A 22039-nucleotide genomic window follows, 5' to 3' on the forward strand; every position below is an offset into this window, starting at 1 on the left:
CCTGCTCTAGTGAGTAATTTTTGCTTTTAATCTAGCTCAGTACTTATTATCAGCCTAGAAAGTTTTCTGCTACTCTTTTGTCCTTGAAATCTTGTTTCATTACTTGTTATGTTTGAAATAAAATTGTCTGCTTCATTTCTGTTAAAAAGATGTATTAGGAAGGATTGAAAAAAAAACAAGATTAGGACTCTTACAGATACTTATGATGATAATGATGATGATTATATGCCATCAGGTTGGTGTCTGTTGGTGACTCTTAACAAACACATAAATAGATTTTCTCCAGAATAATCTGCTCCCAAACTGGTCCTTCAGATCTTTTAGTGATATACCCATTGCTACGGTAATTGAGTCCATCTGTCTTTCTGCTGTTCATCCTTTTCTTATTCCTTCCTGTAGACTTCTCAAGAGCACTAGGTCTTTGCATAATGTGCCCAAAAGATGATAATTCAGCTTGACCATGTATGTATTATTTACTGAAAACTATGATATATTTTTAATGTGCGTTCTTGTGGGTTCACCGACAAAACCGCGCCCAACTAAACCGCGCCCAACTAAACCGCGCCCAACTAAACCGCGTCGCTGACGTCATCAACAGGGCGACAACAGCGCGGAGACAGAAGCATGCTGTAAACCCTAAACCTAAAATTAACCCTTAAACCTAAACCTAACCCCCCTAAACCTAATCCTAAACCTAACCCTAAACCTAACCCTTACCTTAAGTTGAATCGGCTTGCTTTCAAAGCGCTATTTAAAGCGCCCTTCTTTCTCCGCACTGGCTGTTGTCGCCCTGTTGATGACGTCAGCGACGCGGTTTTGTCGAGCGCGGTTTTGACGGGTCACGGTTCTTGTGCATGGTATTCTCAAAAGTCCTCTCCAACAGCAAAGTTCAAAAACATGAATACTCTTTATGCTATGTCTTCAAAGACCAATTTTCACTTTAACAGGGTGTAACAGGGAAAACTATTTCACAGATTATTCTGACCTATTTTTGTGGTACATATCTTGACTCCCAGTTCCTTAACTTTGATAGTTGATCCTAAAAGACACATCACTAATTTCTTTATATATCAGTTCTAAGATTGGTTGCTCTATCTGTTCCCATTAATTTGGTCAAAATTGTTTGTTTCATCTTCTTAGTCCCATTTTCACTATGCCTCTTGACTTTCATTACTAGAGCTTCCAGATAATTTGCATTTTCTGCTATCAGAATATTGTGAGCTGAATAGTTCAGGTTATTGATGATTCTTCCATCACTCAACTTTCAATCCAATTTCCCTCAATATATTTTCAGCATATAGGTTGAATATATAAGGGAACAGTTTAGAGCCTTCTTCTTTGCTAACCTGGAAACAATCTGTTTCTTTGTGTTCTATCTGGATTGTGGCTTCTTGACCTCTGTATGGGTTTTTCACAGTGGTGGGATTCAAATAATTTACCAACCGGTTCTCTTCCCTAATGACCATCTGGGTAGGTGGGGCTCGGTGGTCATGTGATCATGTGGGCGTGGCCAAGTCAATGTCCCTCAGGTCGATGGGCACTTCGCCTTAGTTGTTACAATGGTAATAAGGGTTAACTGGAGAGGCAGTTTCTGTAAGCAGGGCAATCAAGATGAGGCTAGAAACAACACCAGAATGTTTCCTTCCTGCCTTCCTTACAGGATTAGCCCTGTAAAGCGGAAAAAAGCCAAAAGGAGATTTCTTCCAACAACCGGTTCTCTGAACTACTTAGAAAGTTACCAACCGGTTCTCCCGAATAGGTGCGAACTGGCTGAATCCCACCACTGGTCTTTCATGAAGGCAATGAGATGTTCTGGGATTCCCATTTTCCTAAGCATATTCCATATTTTGATGTGGTTGACATGATCAAAAGCCTTTCTGTAGTCAGTAAAGCATATGTTTACTCTTTTGGGTATTCCTTGACTTTCTTAATTTTCCAGCGTGTCTCTGCAATTATACTTCTTATTACTCAGCCTTTTCTAAAGCCAGCTTCAACCGTTTCCATTTGGATTCTCATCATGCAGGATGTGTTGGATGATCCTAAACATTATTTTGAAATTAAAGATATTGTATAATAATTTACATACTCTGTAAAATTTCCTTTTTTATACATTAGTACAGTGTTTCTCAACCTTGGCAACTTGAAGATGTCCGGACTTCAACTCCCAGAATTCCCCAGCCAGCATTTGTGAATGCTGGCTGGGGAATTCTGGGAGTTGAAGTCCGGACATCTTCAAGTTGTCAAGGTTGAGAGACACTGCCCTAGTGCCTTAACTACTACACCAAACTAGTTTTCCTATTCGTAACTACAGGCTTATTTATCACTGTTCATATTCTGCAGAATTTTTTCCATCAAAATTGGTCTTTATTCATCTTAATTCTTTGCAGCATTCTCTTACATTATGCTTTTCTCTCATCCACAGCCACTTTGATTTCATCATTCATACTCTAATGTGTTCTTTTCACATAGCTCGTTACTTGGCATCTTACTAGAGTTTTATTATTGGAAAGTATTCAAGCTTAGATGATCTTGAGATATTTCTTACTACTACCTTATAGATAAACGCGTGTGGAGAGGAAGTTTGCTAACATCTGATTTTTTTTTTCCTAAAGTCAAATATTGGAACAAACGTAAAACATTTAAATCTCTTGTCTCTTAAATTACTTGATTAAATTATGCAAAATATTTTTTACAAATGCTAAGGGACCAATTAATATAAGAAAATGCTAATATTTCAGGAGATGGTTATATTTTGTTGGTTTCCTGTCATGGAAGGCATTGTGTAGTTTATAACACAGACTTCTACTAGCAGATATCCTTCACCTTCCTTATGTTATTTGCCATGCTATTCAGAAGCGTCCCTCAACTCTCTGGAACAGTTTTAGGCAGCTTAGGGAATAAGAGAAGATGTAGCTAGCAGTTTTTGCAGGGTACTTAAAAGAAAGTTCAGAAGCAACCCACTGCCTAATAACTGTTTAATATTCAACATACTCTATGAAGATAAGTTTAATACACAAGAGAAAATTGTGAAGAAGAGTATATTAATTTTATAAATCTATGCAAGTAGTAATTAATCTCTCATAATTTAGAAAGCTTCATGGGTGCAAATAAGAGAGACTTTGACAAGCTAAGTCTTCCACATACAGAACATGGTTCACCGACAAAAGGGCAAACGACAAAACCGCGCCCGACTAAACCGCGTCGCTGACGTTATCAACAGGGCGACAACAGCGCGGAGACAGACGCACGCTGTAAAAGTAACCCTAAACCTAAACTTAACCCCTAACCCTAAACCTATCCCTAAACTTAACCCTAAAGTTAACCCTAACCCTAAACCTAACCCTAACCCTTAACCTATCCCTAAACCTAACCCTTAACCTAACCCTAAACCTAACCCTTAACCTATCCCTAAACCTAACCCTTAACCTAACCCTAAACCTAACCCTAACCCTTAACCTAACCCTAAAGTTAACCCTAAACCTAACCCTTACCTTAAGTTAAATCGGCTTTCTTTCGACGCGCTATTATAAAGCGCCCTTCTTTCTCCGCGCTGGCTGTTGTCGCCGTGTTGATGACGTCAGCAACGCGGTTTAGTCGGGCGCGGTTTTGACGTTCACCCTTTTGTCGGGTCATGACAGAACATTGCTTAAGAGTTTCTCCATCTGCCTGCACTATGAGTATGGGAAGCAGAAACTGAGCAACAAAAGCTCTTTCAGATCTTACTTCTAAATGTGCAAAAGTCTTTAGAAAAGCCTGTGTGGGGCTGGAATTTATATGCATGCCAGTTCATATACAAACAGATTATCGTTGTAAAACATTTAACCATCTCAGTTAAAAACCCAGCAGCTGCACTTGTGCAATCTGCTGAGCAGTTAGATGTGTTTCTTTATTTGATGGCTCAGTTCAATCCCGGCTTGTTTGCTTAGTTTAAGAATTGTGTGAATGCAGAAAACCAGTCATTTCAGCAATCAGGCTAAGCACATGACATGAACACAACTGTAGCTGTAATCTTTTATCTGTTCACCTAAATACTCACATACGTATTGCCATGTATGTTTTAAATCTGACACTCCCATGATGAACTGGCATTTCTAAAAGTCTTTGTTTTTAATAAATGTTATCTTCATGGAAATAATTCAGATCATGAACAGACCATTTAAATTACACCGTTTGTGTTGACTTACAAGGAGTCTTGTGTCTACATAATGATAATGATTAACACACTGACTTACAATGATAGGGTCATAAGATAATGTAGCCGTAACACTGGCTTCCCAGTGGCAATCAAACTTGGCATGGAGGTTTTGTCACTTCTGTAACTTCAATTATTAACTCTGCCTTCAGGGCCACACAATACAGTGCAATCTCGTTAAATTTAAAGAGAAGTAACTATAACTTCTTTCCACTGGACTACATTTGCCTTATCTACTCTGTGTATATTATCTTGGAAGTCAGTGTTGATCTGTTGCACCAAAGATTTGTGCAACTTTATATTTTATCAACTAAGGATATCTTACTTTACTTGTTTCTGTTTACATGTTGAACTTTACATGGCTGCCTTCGATTTGACTACATTTTTAAGGTTTCTGCAATGTGTCCATTCAGCATACAAGGTATTAGGGTTAAATTCCTGCTGGGAAACTACAGTGAAACATAGTACATCTTAGTTTTCTCTTAGCTTTATGTTTCTGTATTTAGAACACTGTTTCTCAACCTTGACAATTTAAAGAAATGCGGACTTCTTTTCCCACAATTGCCAAGCTAGCATGGGAATTCTGGGAATTAGAAGTCCGCATTTCTTAAAGTCACCAAAGTTGAGAAACAATGCTTTAGAGCAGTGTTTCTCAACCTTGTCAACTTGAAGATGTCTGGACTTCAACTCCCAGAATTCCCCAGCCAGCGAATGCATTCGCTGGCTGGGGAATTCTGGGAGTTGAAGGCCAGACATCTTCAAGTTGACAAGGTTGAGAAACACTGCTTTAGAGAGTTGCCAAACATATTTATATCCATATAAAGACAATAGAAGTGTTTCTATATGTTGATGAGTCCATATGGTGGGGTAAAGTTTGAAAATTGATTGCTGTAGAAATTTGTCAGTGGCACAAAGAAGCACCCAACTTCTCTAAACATGATTCTTTGCATGCGCATCTATCTGAGGTGTCTTGCAGAAAACCTTTCCATATCACTAAATGATTAATGTGTTCCAGAATAGCTTCCAAATAATATTGTGCCTGTATCAAAACACCATGGAGATATGTTCTTGTATATCGTCATATACATTCAGACTCCCTGTATTATTTTTAAAATAATGAGCCTGGCTCTTCAGGGTAACAGATATGTTATGACTCAGCAGACGTCTTCTGTGAGTCTTTTCAGGATGCAAGATTAATTATGCAGCTGGGGCTCGTTAGGGGCATATTCTGGGGATAAAAGGACGGATGGTGCCACGCCCTAGTTGCAGGAGTCAACGTTCCTTGGTTCGTACAACATTGATTGATCATCAGTCGTGGTTTATGTAAGATACACTTGGAAAAGTGCTTTGTTTTCTGTAACCCTGATTCAAGAAGATACACTTGGAGAAGTGCATTGCGTTGTAAGAGTTTTTGTTTTGTATTCTGTTTATCTAGTCAGAGACTGTATTTATGTTATTTTTGGGCTCGCAGCCAGTCTGAGTCGAGAACTGATAAACAGAGTTCCTTTTAAGTCTGTTTGCCTGTCGTCTGTGTAACGAGCGGAGAAGGGGGGACAGAACACATATCTCTGCCTTTTATGGATTGTTACTTTGTAATAGTAAAAAGGTTTGTACATCCCAATGAACTTTACTTATGGAGCATACACTACATGGATAGCCCTGGAGAATGGCAACTAATTCTCAAATGCCAAAAATCTTCCAAGAAAACCAAATGGACGTTTAAATCAGGACAGCATCAATATGATATTGGGAGATGAGTCTTCCAGGCTGGAATACATCCAAAGAGCAAAAATAGAAAATGAGTTATATCTGAATAAGTAAGACAAGGAAGTTGAGGATAACAAGAAAGTAAAGTATTTATTTAAGAAAATTATCGAAATCAAAGTAATTTGTTATGCAAATCTAGGCATGCTTAAAGATAAAGAAGGCAAGGATCTATTGCAGAAAAAAGATACAAGAAATGATGACACGAATATACTAAGGAATTGGAGATAAATATCTCTACATTGATGATATGAATTAAGATTAGATGACTGAACTAAAATATTCTGGAAAGTGAAGATAAATGTGCCCTACAAAATATTCCTAAGAAAAGCAGTAAGTTTTTTTTAAAATGCAGCAATGACCAAACAACTGTAAAAGATGCATTTATATTTTTTATGCACTAAAAAGGGCATTGCTACAAATGCTCAGATTAGGGGAAAACTAGGGTTATCGCACATGCTAAATTGTTGCACTTTTGAACAGTTCATAGCATGAGAACTAACAGATATACATGCTGGATTCTAAAGAGCCAAGGATACCTGAGATCCCGTTGCTAACATCCATGGATAATGAGAAACACAAGGCAGAGCCAAGAAGATGTCACTTTTTGCTTTATTGATTATACGAAGGCTTTTGACTGTGTAAACCAGAATAAATTGTGAATAGTCCTTAAAAAGAGGGGGTGGGGAGCTACCTCATCTGCCTTTTGAAGATATTGTACAATGATCAGAAAGCAACACTTAGAAATGAATATGAGAAACTGAATTGCTCAGAATTGGGAAAGAGTGTATAATGACATTTATTTAATGTACATTCAGAATATATCATAAGAAATACAAGACTGAGGTCCCTGGTTATTACAGCCTCTAGAACAGTGTTTCTCAACCTTGGCAACTTGAAGATGTCCGGACTTCAACTCCCAGAATTCCCCAGCCAGCATTCGCTGGCTGGGGAATTCTGGGAGTTGAAGTCCGGACATCTTCAAGTTGCCAAGGTTGAGAAACACTGGACTAGGAGAACCACAATTCATGGGGAATTCTGGGAGTTGAAGTCCAGACATCTTCAAGTTGCCAAGGTTGAGAAATACTGGACTAGGAGAACCACAATTCATGGGGAATTCTGGGAGTTGAAGTCCGGACATCTTCAAGTTGCCAAGGTTGAGAAATACTGGACTAGGAGAACCACAATTCATGGGGAATTCTGGGAGTTGAAGTCCAGACATCTTCAAGTTGCCAAGGTTGAGAAATACTGGACTAGGAGAACCACAATTCATGGGGAATTCTGGGAGTTGAAGTCCGGACATCTTCAAGTTGCCAAGGTTGAGAAACACTGCTCTAGAACCTAGAATTTATTTGAAACTCTAATATTGCAAGATTTTAGGAAATTAGAGGGGGAGAAAGGTAGAAGAGGTATTATGCATGTTCATCACCTTGAATTATTTTTTTTAGGGCCGGGCATACATATATGTTTTGTTGTTCCATATAATTCCATTTTCCTTTCTATGCAAAATATATCCAGGAAGTAATTTACTGCTTTATAACCTTATGAAAATAACATGGCTAACGTGAATCTCTTGTCTGCAGTAGTACTTTTCATGTTCCAGGCTCGAAACAAATTTTCTGACTGTTAAACTATGTTAAATCTAATTTGTGTAACTACATTCCTTCAGCTTTTTTTTAAATTTGTACCTTCCAGATACTTTTTAAATATGGAATGTAATATCCATTATACAACCTTATTTAAAAAGATGGAATCAGGGGTATGGTTTTTGCTCTGTGGTTACCTTGTAGTTATAAGGCCAAGAGGCATGTTCTCCATTTATCTTTCATCCAAATAAGCAACCCTTACTAGGGGCAATAGTCTTTTTTGCAATATGCAATAAATTGGTTCCACCACAAAACCGCAGTCGACTAAAGCGCGCTCGACGAAACCGCGTACCTGACGTCATCACAGCGCGACGAAAAAAGCACGCTGTGAGCGGTAAAGCTAAAATTAACGCGTAAACCTAAACCTAATCCCCCGAAACCTAACCCTAACCCTAAACCTAACCCTTAACCTAACCCTAAACCTAACCCTTAACCTAACGCTAAACCTAACGCTAACCCTTAACCTAACCCTAAACCTAACCCTAACCCTTAACCTAAACCTAAACCTAAACCTAACCCTTACCTTAACGTGAATCGGCTTGCTTTAAAAGCGCTTTTTAAAGCGCCCTTTTTTCTCCGCGGTCATATTTGTCGCGCTGCTGATGATGTCAGGTATGCGCTTTAATCGGGCGCGCTTTAGTGGACCGCGGTTTTGTCGTGCCACGAATAAATTAACTGTCTCCATCGTTCAGGCGTTTTCTAAGCTACTGACAATCTAGCCTTGTCTTGTAGAGGTAACACTTTATTGCTATTTGAGTTTCCTCTTGCTACTAATTTTCCTCATCAAACTAACAGAGACCTTGCGAACCCTTTCATATTCCACTTATGCAAAAAGGAACGTTTATGATAATCTGGTTTATTTAAATAATTTATAGTATGCCTTGTTAGTAAGCTGCCTTGTTAACATATGGCTATCATGGAGTCTCTTTACCACTTCTTTCAGATTCTCCATATTTTGTTGTTGAAATACGGTCTTTTTATAGTCTTTTTAACTCAGTTTAGGACCAAGTGGATGTTTTATATGTATGACACTTATTGTATTTACATCCCAACAAGATTATCAAGACAAACATGTTGTAAATATCTTCTCCAGTGATATTATTACTACACAGGGCTGCCTCATATATAAATCTACGAAAATACACAAGAGTGTGACGAGCCGATTGACAGTTGATGGAAGCAGTTAGCTTCCTCCCATAATTGGGGCTTACCAGGGATTGTAAAAAATCTAATAGATACCTTTCACCCTGGCTTCGCTGATAACGGATAAGAGCCTGTGGCCTAATGGCTAAGATTTCTGCCTAGTAAGTAATATAGCCCAGGTTCAAATCCCAGTAAGGGTATGGCTAGCTGATGAGAGCTAAATAGCTCGAAATAGATCTATACTAGTCTCCCTTTATTTATTTATCAGCACAAATTAAAAACACACACACACATACACACACACACACACATATATACATACATACACACACACACACACACACACACACACACACATACTCACCAAGTTGCCTCATACTGTATTTTACTTTATAGTAAAATAAAGCCTGAACGCTTGGTGCTGGACATACAGTATCTATTCTTGGTTTATAGTTCAGGTTTCCTCATTTCAGTCATGTTTGTTTGCCCATTCATTAATAATAGCCCACTGTTTATTCTGTTTCCTTATTTTTGTTAAATATCACTTCCCTAGATCTCATTTAGACTTTTGAACCCGAGGAATAAAATTAATTGAGGAAGAACATTTTTTTTTCTCTCTCCAGAAAAGTTGCTTATGTTACTGACCGAGACCTTCTGTTATAACAGTAGCTGGCCTTGAATCTTAATTTTAGATGGTGACCTTTATGCATTGTTTAATGTGCAGCACGAGGGGATCTTCCTATAACGTTACCATTTTCCTATATCCCAAACAGATGTCAAACTGCACAACTAGCAATAATTTTCCTGCTTCCTGCAGCTGTATTTTTTTCGCTTTCCCATTTGGGGACAGTAATCTAAGCACTTCCCAGGACTTCCTGTGCTGCCTACATTTTTCCATTCCACATCTGTGCAGTGGCTTTAACTATCACTTACAAAAGTATATTGAGTATAAGTGAGGTAACTATTCCCGTTGGAATGCACATTTCCCAAATACATTCAAAATTATCTCTGGATGCCAGGCACTTGAAATATCAGTCACGATAGCGTATTGCTTGCAATAAAAATTGTAATATTCCAAATATTTGGTAGGTATATAGATGGGTCATGCTTAATTGCCCGTTAAGTATAGCTTTACACATGCGGAGTGCATTTCATGGATTGCTTTTAACGAAGCATCTTAGTAAAATTCTGAAACCTGACATCTTTCAGAAAGGGAAAGATACCAATTATTTTGAATTATGCTTGATGGGCAGATGGTATCTCCTTTTATATACTAATACAAAACTATGATATATATTACAACAAAGTAATACTAAAAATGTTGGTAAAGACACCGTGACTTAGAATTCTGTCCAGTTCACAGCACACTGGGGAAAATGCTATGTATCTTCCAGTTTTAGTAGAATAATATGCGTATGTATCAACTGAAAGGGAAAGCTTTTCAGTTCTTTGCTAGTATGCCTCGGTGCTTCCCAAATCTTGAAAATGTGAGCCTTAAAAAAAAAAATCACCTTTACTGGATTTTGTTTTCAGTGCTGATCATTTATTTTTGAAGTCTCTATCTTGCAAGTTTGCAAGTTTAATAACATTTATATGCCGCCCAATCCCGTAGGCTTACAGTACAGAAATAAATCAAAGAAATAAAATACAGAGAAATAAAAGATAGATTTAAAAACAGCACACCATGCACTCCGTTTTAAATGGGGCTGGACCATATTTTGGGGTCAACAGCCCCAGGCCTGCCGGAACAGCCAGGTTTTAGTGGCCTTACGGAAGGCGAAGAGAGTGGGAAGGGTCCGGATCTCTGCGGGTAGATCATTCCACAGGGCTGGGGCAGCTACAGAGAAAGACCTCCCCCGAGTAGTCGCCAACCGGCATTGCCTGGTCGACGGTACCCGAAGGAGGCCCAGCCTGTGAGATCTTACCGGTCATTGGGAGGTATGCGGCAGGAGGCGGTCCCGTAAATATCCAGGTCCCAAGCCATGTAGGAAAGTATTCTAATCCATTGTATCATCTGCAACAGTAGAAAAACATGGAAACTGACTTCAGTGAGAATCAGTGTAAGCAAAATTGATACCTTGTCATTCCTTTCTACGGTTTATCAAGATTTTATTATATTTTTCTTGTTATTTTCCAGGTTATCGAAGGGAAGCTGTCCCCTTTCCTTGGGAAAGTGATAAAGTTTGCAACCTCCCATGTTTACAGCTGCAGCCTTTGTAGTCAAAAGGGATTCATCTGTGAGATCTGTAATAATGGTGAAATTCTGTACCCCTTTGAGGACAGTTCTACAAGCAGGTTAGAGTTTATGATTTTTGAGTTGTATGACATATTATTACTAGAGGTCGATAGAAAAATACAACAGAATAACTGAATTGCAGAAGAACCCAGTTCATGCTACAATTTTGATAAAGGTGTGAATATCCTACTTGTTGGGTATGAATACAGCGGAAAATGATGGTTTGGGCACTGAATTTAACACTTACGTAAGTAATTTCAGGGCAAGAGTTGGATTAATTGGAAAAGTGATTCCTTGTAAAACCTTTTTAAAAAAGCATGTTTTAAGGTTTCAACTTCATCAGAAACACAGGAGCATTGTCTCCGTTGCACGACAAAACCGCGCTCAACTAAGCCGCACCCGATAGAACCGCTTCACTGACGTCATCAACAGGGCAACAACAGCGAGCGCGGAGAAAGAAGGGCGCTTTAAATAGTACTTTGAAAGCAAGCCGATTCAACTTAAGGTAAGGGTTAAGTTTAGGGTTAGCTTTAGGGTTAGGTTTAGGGTTAGGTTAAGGGTTAGGGTTAGGTTTATGGTTAGGGTTAGGTTTAGGGTTAGGTTAAGGGTTAGCTTTAGGGTTAGGTTTAGGGTTGGGTTAAGGGTTAGGGTTAGGTTTATGGTTAGGGTTAGGTTTAGGTTTAGGGTTAGGTTAAGGGTTAGGTTTAGGGTTAGGTTAAGGGTTAGGATTAGGTTTAGGGTTAGGTTAAGGGTTAGGTTTAGGGTTAGGTTTAGGATTAGGTTAAGGGGGTTTAGGATTAGGTTTAGGGGGGTTAGGTTTAGGGGTTAATTTTAGGTTTAGCGTTTACAGCGTGCGTCTGTCTCCGCGCTGTTGTCGCCCTGTTGATGACGTCAGCTACGCAGAATCGTCGAGCGCGGTTTAGTCGAACGCGGTTTTGTGGTGGAACCCATTGTCTCTGTGAAAGTGTAGTCTGCTTATATCTGTGGTTCATAATTCCAGAGAGAAGGAGATTGAAGCATGCCCTGGAGAAGGCCCATTCTCTCTAGAGAAGGGGATAGGATAGCTCGTACAGGTATTGTGCAGGTTGGAGTTCCCTAGATTTGTTATAAAGTTGGCACAGCTTTAGGACATCTGCTGGGTTATACTGGAAGAGTTCTTTGTCTGATGGCACTAAAAGACACCTGAGAAATGGGCACTTCTTCATGTGCCCACATGTTATCACTATGGCATAAGCTACGTTGGTTACCAGTTTCCAGCTGCAATCCAGTGTGCTGCTCATTATCTATAAAGCCCTTTGTGGCGTAGAGTCTGAGGGCTGCCCCTCATAAAGTGTTTCTGCCTACCTGATGGGTGGTTTTGAGGTTCCTGCAATTAAATATTTTCACCTTTTGGGGCCAAAGAAGCAAGATTCTCCCAGTCCCTCACCCAGGCAATCCTTGACTTAATGATTTAGATTTAGATTTATTAACATTTGTATGCCGCCCACTCCCATTGGGACTCTTAATGACCGTAACTGAGCTCAGAAATTGCTTTGTTAAGCAACACCGTTAAATGATTTTTGCCCACTTTATGACCTTTCTTCCCATACTTGTTAAGTGAGTCATTGTAACATGGTTAAGTAAATCTGGCTTCCCCGTTGCCTTTGCTTGTCAGGAAGTTGCAAAGGTGACCCCAGGACACTACAACCATATAAATACCTGCCACTGGCCGAGTGTCCAAATTTTGATTATGTGATCATAGGATGCGGCAACAGTCGTAAATGAGCGAAAATGGTCATAAGTCACTTTTTCAGTGCTGTTGTAACTTCGACAATCACTAAACAAATGATTGTAAATTGAGGATTACCAGTACAGCGCCCTCTTTCCTGAGTTAAAGCCTGGCTGTTAAAGTGTTTGTGTCATATTTCCTGATTGTTCTGATTGTTTTTTAGTATGCCGTGTTTTGTAATTATGTTCTTAATTGTTTTAATTCTATAACCCAGTGTTGTAAGCTGCCCAGAGTCTTATAGAGAGGGTGAGCCATAATAATTTTAAATCATCATCATCAAATTTTCACTGGCATGCTTTAGTGCAAAACTAGTTCGATTGTTCCTCTCTAAACCATGAAAAACCCATACAATTATTTTTAAAATGCTTCCCTCTTATATGCCCTGTACCCCGAAGCCTTTGTTTTTTAATTCAGTGTGTGGCACTGAATCTCAGAAAGATTGTCTGCATAACGGGAATACGGGTAACCAAAGCCAAGGTACTGTATAGTGAGATTAAAGACTACAAATCTTTTAGTTCTGCCCCATGGTGGCACAATGGTTAGAATGCAGTACTTCAGGCTGCTACTTTTCTGACTGGCGGCTGCCTGCAATTTGGCAGTTCGAATCTCACCAGACTTGAGACTGACTCAGCTTTCCATCCTTCCGAGATGGGTAAAATGAGGACCCAGATTGTTGTTGGGGGCAATGGGCTGACTCTGTAAACCAAGCACTGTGAAGCAGTATATAAATCTTAAGTCAATTGCCATTTTCTGTTTTTTTATTATTATTTTTCTGCTTTTTTTTCTGTTTTTTTTTAAACGTCAAAATCTAGAAGTCAATTAAATGAAGTATACAGCACCCCTATATGAATACTCCATCAAAAACAAGAGCGCTTACCAGTTTTTTTCATTCTTTGGCTACGAATGAGAAGGCCTCAAAACTAAGCCTTCGTAAAACAAGGCTTCTACAGGATGCTGATGAAGTTTCCCATCCTAAGCAGGAATTGACTTGACCTCGGTGGTTACTGCCGGTGCTATGATTTTATGATTTAAATGCTTGAAGACCTTAGGAAGGGTCTTATTAAAACAGGACAAAGGTTCATCTAGTTTAGCGTTCTTTGGGGGAAATTCCAATAGTAAGATGTGAAAGCCATTAAGCCTTTCTCCTCATGTTCCTCAACATGCTGCCCATTGACCCAAAGGTAAATAAATGTCATTGCTTCCTAATCATTCTGAGTGGGTAATCTGTAAATGTGAACAGATAGATCAGTGTTTCTCAACCTTGGCAACTTGAAGATGTCCGGACTTCAACTCCCAGAATTCCCCAGCCAGCATTTGCTGGCTGGGGAATTCTGGGAGTTGAAGTCCAGACATCTTCAAGTTGCTAAGGTTGAGAAACACTGAGATAGATAGATAGATAGATAGATAGATAGATAGATAGATAGATAGATAGATAGATAGATAATAGATGATAGATAGATAGATAGATAGATAGATAGATAGATAGATAGATGATAGATAGATAGATGATAGATAGATAGATAGATAGATAGATAGATAGATAGATAGATAGATAGATAATAGATGATAGATAGATAGATAGATGATAGATAGATAGATGATAGATAGATAGATAGATAGATAGATAGATAGATAGATAGATAGATAGATAGATAGATAGATAGATAAAAGTATGTGCTATCATCTTCAGGGAGCTGTGGTGGTGCAGTGGTTTTAGAATGCAGCATTGCAGGCTGACTCTGCCCATAGCCAGGAGTTCAATCCTGACTGGTTCAAAGTTGACCCATCCTTCCAAGGTTGGTAAAATGAGTACCCAGATTGTTGGGAGCAATATGCTGACATTGTAAACCACCCAGAGAGTTCTGTAAAGCACTATGGAGTGGTATATAAGTTCCATTACTATTATTATTTGTTTCATATATCTTTTAACCATCCTAGTTTGTGGGGGATGATCATTGCAGGTAGCACTCATTTATATCACTAAACAATACGGTCATAAAGTTCAACCTCAATGCTCATGCTGCTTAATGACTGTATTCTGGCAGTCCCTCTCCGTTGCGATTGTTATGTGAATGCCATGGGTTGTTAAGCAAGAACTTTACGCGACTGTGATTTCCGACTTCCTGCCAGCTTCCCCATTGACTTAATTGGCTGGCAGGAAAAGTGTCAACTCGTAACCCTGTCTGAAAATTCGAGGACTGGTTGCGAGCATCACTCCATTCAGTGTCGTTGCAAGTTTATGCGAGTGGCTGAATGTGTGGTCATTAAACAAGAAAAATCTGTAATGTTTTATCAGTCAACTTCACTGGATGTCCTTGTCTTTTAATACTGTGGAAGGCAGAAAATAACCTTGTCCACTTTCTTTGATCAGTGTACAATGTTGTAATATTCTGTTATTGATAATTTGATGTACCTTGTTCCCTTTGGTTCAGAAAAAAAAAGTTTGTAGCCTTTTCTTTGGAAAAGTTGCTTTAGCCCCATGATTCTTCTACTTAACTTTTTAATATGTTTCTTAGTTTTACATTTTAATAATAACCAACTACTCAGGTGTCCACTTAGGCTTCTCCAAACCATCCACACATACCCATTTTTCTCTTGTTTCGTGTTTCTTTACATTTGCTGACCCTGAATTGCATTCAGAGTAGAGATTTTCCCCCTTCTTTTTTTCACTGACTCTTTTTGCTTTGATCATTTTAAATCATTGCACAATTCAGTTGCTGAGCAAATTGGAAAAAAAAACTGATCTAATCACACGACTGTTTATATTCCACATGCATAAGAGTAGGTACATAGATAAAACTTATTATCAGTCGTTACTTCCATGGTGGCATACTTTGAGACAGAAGTTTTATTTTTATTTTAGTTAGTTTAAAGTTTTTAAAGAGTTTCTAATGATGTCAAATTAATTTTGGACAAAATATTTGAATAATTTAAATGTGTATTGAAATTCCTGGCGAAACATTCCAGAGTGCTGACATCTTGAAAGTCTTCAGGTCAACAATTATTTAGTCGAATAACATTTTGGGATATTTGCAGTGTTCACCAACATTTCATGCTATTCACACATACATTTATCTGTGTGCTACCGTTTTCTCACGTTTGAAATGTTGTACCATTTGGGAGTCAGTGGGTATACTAGGATCCGAAACGATGCCTTTGAATGAAGAAAAAAGTAGGAGAGAATTGATGCTGTATTAGCTTTGCACAAGCTCATCTACGTGATTGTAGTCATAAATCAATGGCGTTCCAACACTAAGCCTTGTTTAAACCAGCAAAAAGACCGATGAAACAGCAATTGCATCCCTTGTAATCAGGTGTCCTTGTGAATGATCCTATAAGAAAGCCGCCTTCTGTTCTTGAGAGACAAGCAATTTAAGTGCATTTCTACCTTTGTTTCTGTAGCTTGCTGCTGATGGTGCTGCCTTGAACTTTCTGTGTGCCAAGGCAGAGCTCCCTTTGTGGATGGAGTCTGCTTTCATAGGAAAAATGCCAACCCATGATTGATTCCCCGATGGTTAGATATTTCGAAGTGAGTCTGCATAGGTTCTCCCCACAGTGTAGCATCTTAGACAGATTAGCAAGAGGGAATCCTTTCTGTTAAAAAAAATACCGTCTTCTGTGGATGCATTTTCAGGTGCAATTTTTAAAGGCTTATTTCTCCCTGAAACAGATAAATCTTAGAACCAGGGCAACCCTCCTAAGAGCTGGGTTTTTCATTTGCACCAGCTTGTTTGCTCAGCATTCTTCTCCTTTGTGTGTGTGTGTCAGTCCTTGAGCAAACAGCTAAAATACCTGGATAATGCATTCATCTGGCTTTGAATACACATATATTACATACCCCTTTCTTGCTAATCAGTGTGACACATTCTTTTGTTGGCCAAATGGTTCCAAAACAAACACAATCATTTCACTTAATTAGCAGGGGTTGGCGGGCTGTGCCTTGCAGGCTTCTTACATCCTGCCCAAGGAGAGACAAATCCAAATTTTCTCTCATAACATGTTGCTAGACGATGTTCACGAATTCTTTTCTTTCTTATTTGAGTTTTGTAGCGCCAGGCCTTTTCAATCATTAGTCTAAAAATAGAAGTTGTAGTAAACACGAGTCATCATGAACGAGTCACAATTATGGTCATACAAAATGTAGTTTGTTTCAGGCAAACAAAAAGGAGGCTTAAACAAGGACTCAAAGCTGTTGAAAATAGAATCCTCTGTAGTATTTTAATTCGTCTCTTAATCATAGGGATAGAGAGTGTAATGGGGTAATTGACTATCATGTTTATGCGTAAAGGGTTAAAACTGCACAATGACCAGGTTATGTTCTCTCATTGAGATCAGCTTCACATGCTTATTTCATATAAAATTTATAGCAGGGGCTTATTAACAAGAGACACGTCCTTCCTTGTATTTCAGTATACCTTTAGAAATGGCAGATTTCCTATTATGCCACCTGGCTGACTTTTCTGTTGCAAGTCACATGGGTTACTTTCTTCTATGAGCTCCTGGGACCCATGACATGCACAATGGAATCCTGAAATGGACTTCTCGTTCAGGTTACGGCGATTTTCCTCTTGTGTTGCATGCGGTGAACGAATTGGACAATGTGCTGTGTCACCCCTGGTTAACAATGATAGCTGATACGACAGAAGGTATCTCCATGCTGACTCATGTGATTAAAGAAAACAATCTTTAATCAGTGAAAAGTTGAAATCTTTTTAAGAGGGATCTAAATCTAAACCAGTGTTTCTCAACCTTGGCAACTTGAAGATGTCTGGACTTCAACTCCCAGAATTCCCCAGCCAGCATTCGCTGGCTGGGGAATTCTGAGAGTTGAAGTCCGGACATCTTCAAGTTGCCAAGGTTGAGAAACACTCATCTAAACGAAGCAAAATCCAAGGATCCAAAGTTGGGTTAGCAAATGAAAGGAGCTTTAAGGAAGTCTCTGGCAATTTGGCTTAATTAAAATGTGTAAACTGAGCATTACAAAGCCATGCCCCTCCGCATGGCAAATATATAAGAGAACAAATGGAACCATGAAAGGTGTCTGGGTGGGATCCTCATTTCCTACTCCACGACAGAGCAAAAATGCCTCCCGATTAGACCCTTCTTTGCGAGGAGTTATTTAATTTATTGTGCTTTTCAATCAGTTTTTGACTCCTGACCTGAGCTTTTGTGGTTCTTCCCTGCCTAAGGGATAGAGAGAGAGACTACCCCAAGGTCATCCAGTTGGCTTCATGTCTAAGGTGGAACTAGAACTCCTGGTCTCTGATTTCTAGCTTGCTGCCTTCACCACTCCTCCAAACTTGCTCTCTGTGAGAATCTCAAAGGTGCTTTTTTCAAAAGACAACTGGATAACGTTTTTTTCTTGAGGAAGATGTTTCACTTCTCATCCAAGAAGTTTTACCAGTTCTTGGATGAGAAGTGAAATGTTGTCTTCCTCAAGAAAAAAAACATTGTCCAGTTGCCTTTTGAAAAAGCCCTTTTTGTGACAACCAAGACCTGGATGATGATTGAGAATATCCATAGAATCTCTGTGAGGAGTTATAAATAACAAAGCATGAACATTGTTCATTTGCAAGTTTCTCTTAAGATTTCTAGCTATAACTGGGGGGAGAGGGGGGCAGGAAGGAAGGGGAAGGACAAGATAAAAACACAGTAAGGAAACATTGGAGCTTTCCTTTTAGTTTAGAGAAACTTCTGATCTCCTAAATTGTCCTGCAGGAGTGCTTCCCTAATTCATTGACTTTGTGAAGAAGGTATGAATAAGATAGGTGTGGGAATCCGCATGACTGCCAAAGGCAAAACTGAATATATAAATAAGTCTGAAATTGCTTGTCTGTCTCATTTTACAGCCTTTTCAAAAGGATTTGAGAAGAGGAGAAGGGTTTATTAATAATGAGGTGGTTTTATAAATAAGTAAGAGGAATCTCCACCGTCCCAACAGAGATGCATCTCCTTCTGCCCTCAGATGATAAGAGTAGTGGGTGATCCAATTTAGATGGGCAGATTAAAAAAAGAGATACTTGTTGTCTGAAATGAAATTCTGAGGGTTCTCTGCAGCAGGAAGACTCTAGACCTTAGTAATTCTCTGTAGAAGACTTATTATAACCTGGTTCCATCTTATCATTGATTCAAAATAATAATAATAACAATCAGCCCAGAAGCTACATTTGCCTCTCCATATCCATGATAAGTGTTAAGAGAAAATAAAGATTACTTCTCATATTAAGAGAACATCAGATAGACAAACACACACACACCTACAGGCACACACTAAAACCCTACCTTCCTCACTGATGTCCCTTAGGGAAAATATACATTCAACCACTTATTTTTCCTCCAGTGCATAAGTTCTCACAAATTTTACAACTACCAATGCTGAAGATTGGAGCGTGGATATTGTCTTTCTTCTGAAAAGCCAGCTGCATCTCTCACTGCATACTGAATCAACAGAATTCCATTTTTCATATACTCTTTCTTTAAATTTCCTTTAATACACATTTTAATCCCATTCCTCTAGAGACAAAGAAGAAAAGGATGCTTCAGATTGCAATTAATCAATTAGATTTTAGCTGGTAATGAGAGTTATAATCTAGTGCATATAGAATCATGTATCTGAAAGAGTTATTTCTAAGTAGATGTGCGATAAAGGGGTTTATAAAATATTCTGGAAATTTAGAGAATGGAAGCTAATGAGATTTTAAGTGAAATCTATGGAAAGTAGAATTCCAACCTCTTCTTCCAGTAGTGTTTTTACGGACATCCCATTCTTGCTTTTACTAAGAAATTAGTTGATTATGGATGTTACAGAAGATATGGGCTTTTTGCTTCATTACAAATTGTTTTACCAAAGTGGTTGTTCTTAAATGTGTATCTCAACATTCTCTTCTCCTTCCCTTATCCCTACATTTAACGCATCTGGATAGGAGTGGCAGGTGTGTTTCACTCTTTCGTAATCCTCCGGGCATTCATTTCAATAGAAATTCCTGATAAGCTTTTACATTTTCCAGTTGAATGAGAAAAGAGGGAAAGGGAGAGGCCATGAATGAATACAAAATGACATTCTCATCAATCATTAGTCTCCAACCATTGCAAGGAATTGCAAGTCACTAATGAAAGGGGAATTAACTTTATAAAGTCAGCATTAGTGTCAGAGGAGGTGATTTAAAAATTTTAAAGTCACACAAAGTGTTTTCTTTGACTGTTGTTTCAACTCACACTTAGGTGGACAATATGTTTCTTGAATCCAGTAAAGAGTGAGTAGCATGCTTTTAATTAAACTTGTAAGGTCTACAAGAGATTTCAAGCAAATGTTGAGTATTTTTATTTATTTATTAAATATATATGCAGCACATATCTTGCTGTCATGCAATTCTGGGTGACTCACAGTCTCGTAAAACAATATTATAAAAGATCAAATCGGTAAGAGAATAACAATCCTGCATGCAGTTAAACTGCACACAAATCACTGATTTCAGTAATAACATGCAGAGTTGCAGCCCAAATGTTTTATTGAACTATGAGTACAGTAAATACGCACACTGTAGAACAAGAGTAGAGTGTGATGTTGTCTCAATCTCAGCAACTTCTGATACATTGATTTGATTTGATTTGATTGATTTTATTTCATTTATAAGCCGCCCTTTTCCCCAAGGGGGACTCAGGGCGGCTCACAATTCAAATCAGGGAAGGGGGATACAGACAGAAAATAAAAAGACGAAACATAACAATACATAATTTAAAAACACACAACAGTCATACCATTCGAGACCGGGGGGGGGGGGGGCAACCGCTCTTTAGCCCCAGGCCTGTCGGAACAGCCAGGTTTTAAGGGCTTTGCAGAAGGCCTGGAGGGTGATTACATAGACTTTAACCCAGAATTCCCAGCAATGGGCATGTTGGCTGGGGAAAAAAATACCTATAAGAATCTGGGCATCCTTTGTACCCAAAATTCTCTATGACTGGCTGTCAGAGGTAATAATGTACCTGATCCCACAGGAGTTAGGGATTCTGCTTATTTTACAGAGATGATCTTTTGAGAAAAGCTGAGAAAAGGTAGAAACGTGAGTGTAAATGTACAACTATCCCACTTTGTGCTTACAGGTGTGAAAGCTGTAGTGCTGTCTTCCATTCAGAATGCAAAGAAAAGGCCGTTCCGTGCCCCAGATGTGTGAGGAGAGAGCTGCAGATGAAGCAGAAATCCTTTTGGAGAAGACTGAACATGGATGAGAGCCTGGAAGAGGCCTGCAACATGTTTGAATTGTCCTATCAGAATACATGATCTGAGGGGGAAACGTGACAACCTTACATCCTTCCCCAGCTTGGAATGAATGCTCTAAGGCGCTGGTTCGTTGCCAGGGAGAATACTTTACTACCCAAAAAATAATAATGTTGATGTATGTTTTGTTCCTGAGTAGCTGGAGTTCAGAACGCTAAGAAATTCAAAGGCTAAATTGCAATTATGAACTGGTTAGGGAACCAACGGGTGTTACACCAAGAGTAGTTTGCTTGAAATATTTACTATTGTCTGCATTGATTGCATTCTCTTTGCATTGGAAGATCTCATTGGCTTGTATTTATTACTGGACTTCAAGTGGTTTTTCTTTTTGGTAGAAATAGATGGCATTGCTATTTAAAGTTCACAAATTACTTAGGACAATGTGCCTGTGGACAGGTATCTGTAGAGCTTTGTGCAGCTTAGAAAAATGACTTAATAAACGGCTTGTATGAATATTTTCCCTGCTCCCCCCAAAATCAAGCCAGTTCCATTTTAGAAGCACGGCATGGTAATTGTCCTTAAAACCTCTATAAAACCAAGTGCTAAAACTTGTCTAGGGCTTATGTTAATATTCCAGAATACTAGAAAAAAATGCTTTCAGTGATGAAATATTCACAGTTGAATACTTGTTCACAACACAATTGTTCACAAACCATTAATTCAGATTCTGATTTTCCCACATGTAACACCATAAAACTTGAATATTTAATCCCCTTTGATGTTAAATAATGTGCATTGCTTTGCTCATATCTTGTAGAAGAAATTTCCTGCATTTGGATGATGGAACTAGAATCTGATTCTTTGCGGCTTTTAAGATTCATATTCTAATAGTATATATACCAAGGCTCTGAGTACTGTAGCAGAGTCAGTAAGAGCTTGAACACTTCATCCTGAAAGTGAAATTTCTTGCATATTTTTAAATTCTGCACTAAGAAGCACTGGGACATATGTTTTAACCACTTAACATGCAACATTTGAAAATAATGAAAATATTATAAAAATGGTTGGAAGTTTT

At 38.7% G+C, this 22039-nt stretch overlaps 1 protein-coding gene across 1 annotated transcript in view; it reads left to right on the top strand.

The window, feature by feature from the left end:
* PLEKHM3 (pleckstrin homology domain containing M3) overlaps nt 1-21778 on the top strand; it is a 71549-nt gene extending 49771 nt beyond the window's left edge. The window contains exons 7-8 of the mRNA XM_032218257.1: nt 10883-11040; nt 20850-21778. Coding sequence (XP_032074148.1) covers nt 10883-11040; nt 20850-21027 — 336 coding nt within the window. The 3' untranslated portion in view covers nt 21028-21778. The remainder of the gene's footprint in view (nt 1-10882; nt 11041-20849) is intronic.
* The last annotated feature ends 261 nt before the right edge of the window (nt 21779-22039 follow it).

This window comes from Thamnophis elegans, chromosome 1, assembly GCF_009769535.1.
Source record: "Thamnophis elegans isolate rThaEle1 chromosome 1, rThaEle1.pri, whole genome shotgun sequence".
Classification (NCBI taxonomy): domain Eukaryota; kingdom Metazoa; phylum Chordata; class Lepidosauria; order Squamata; family Colubridae; genus Thamnophis; species Thamnophis elegans.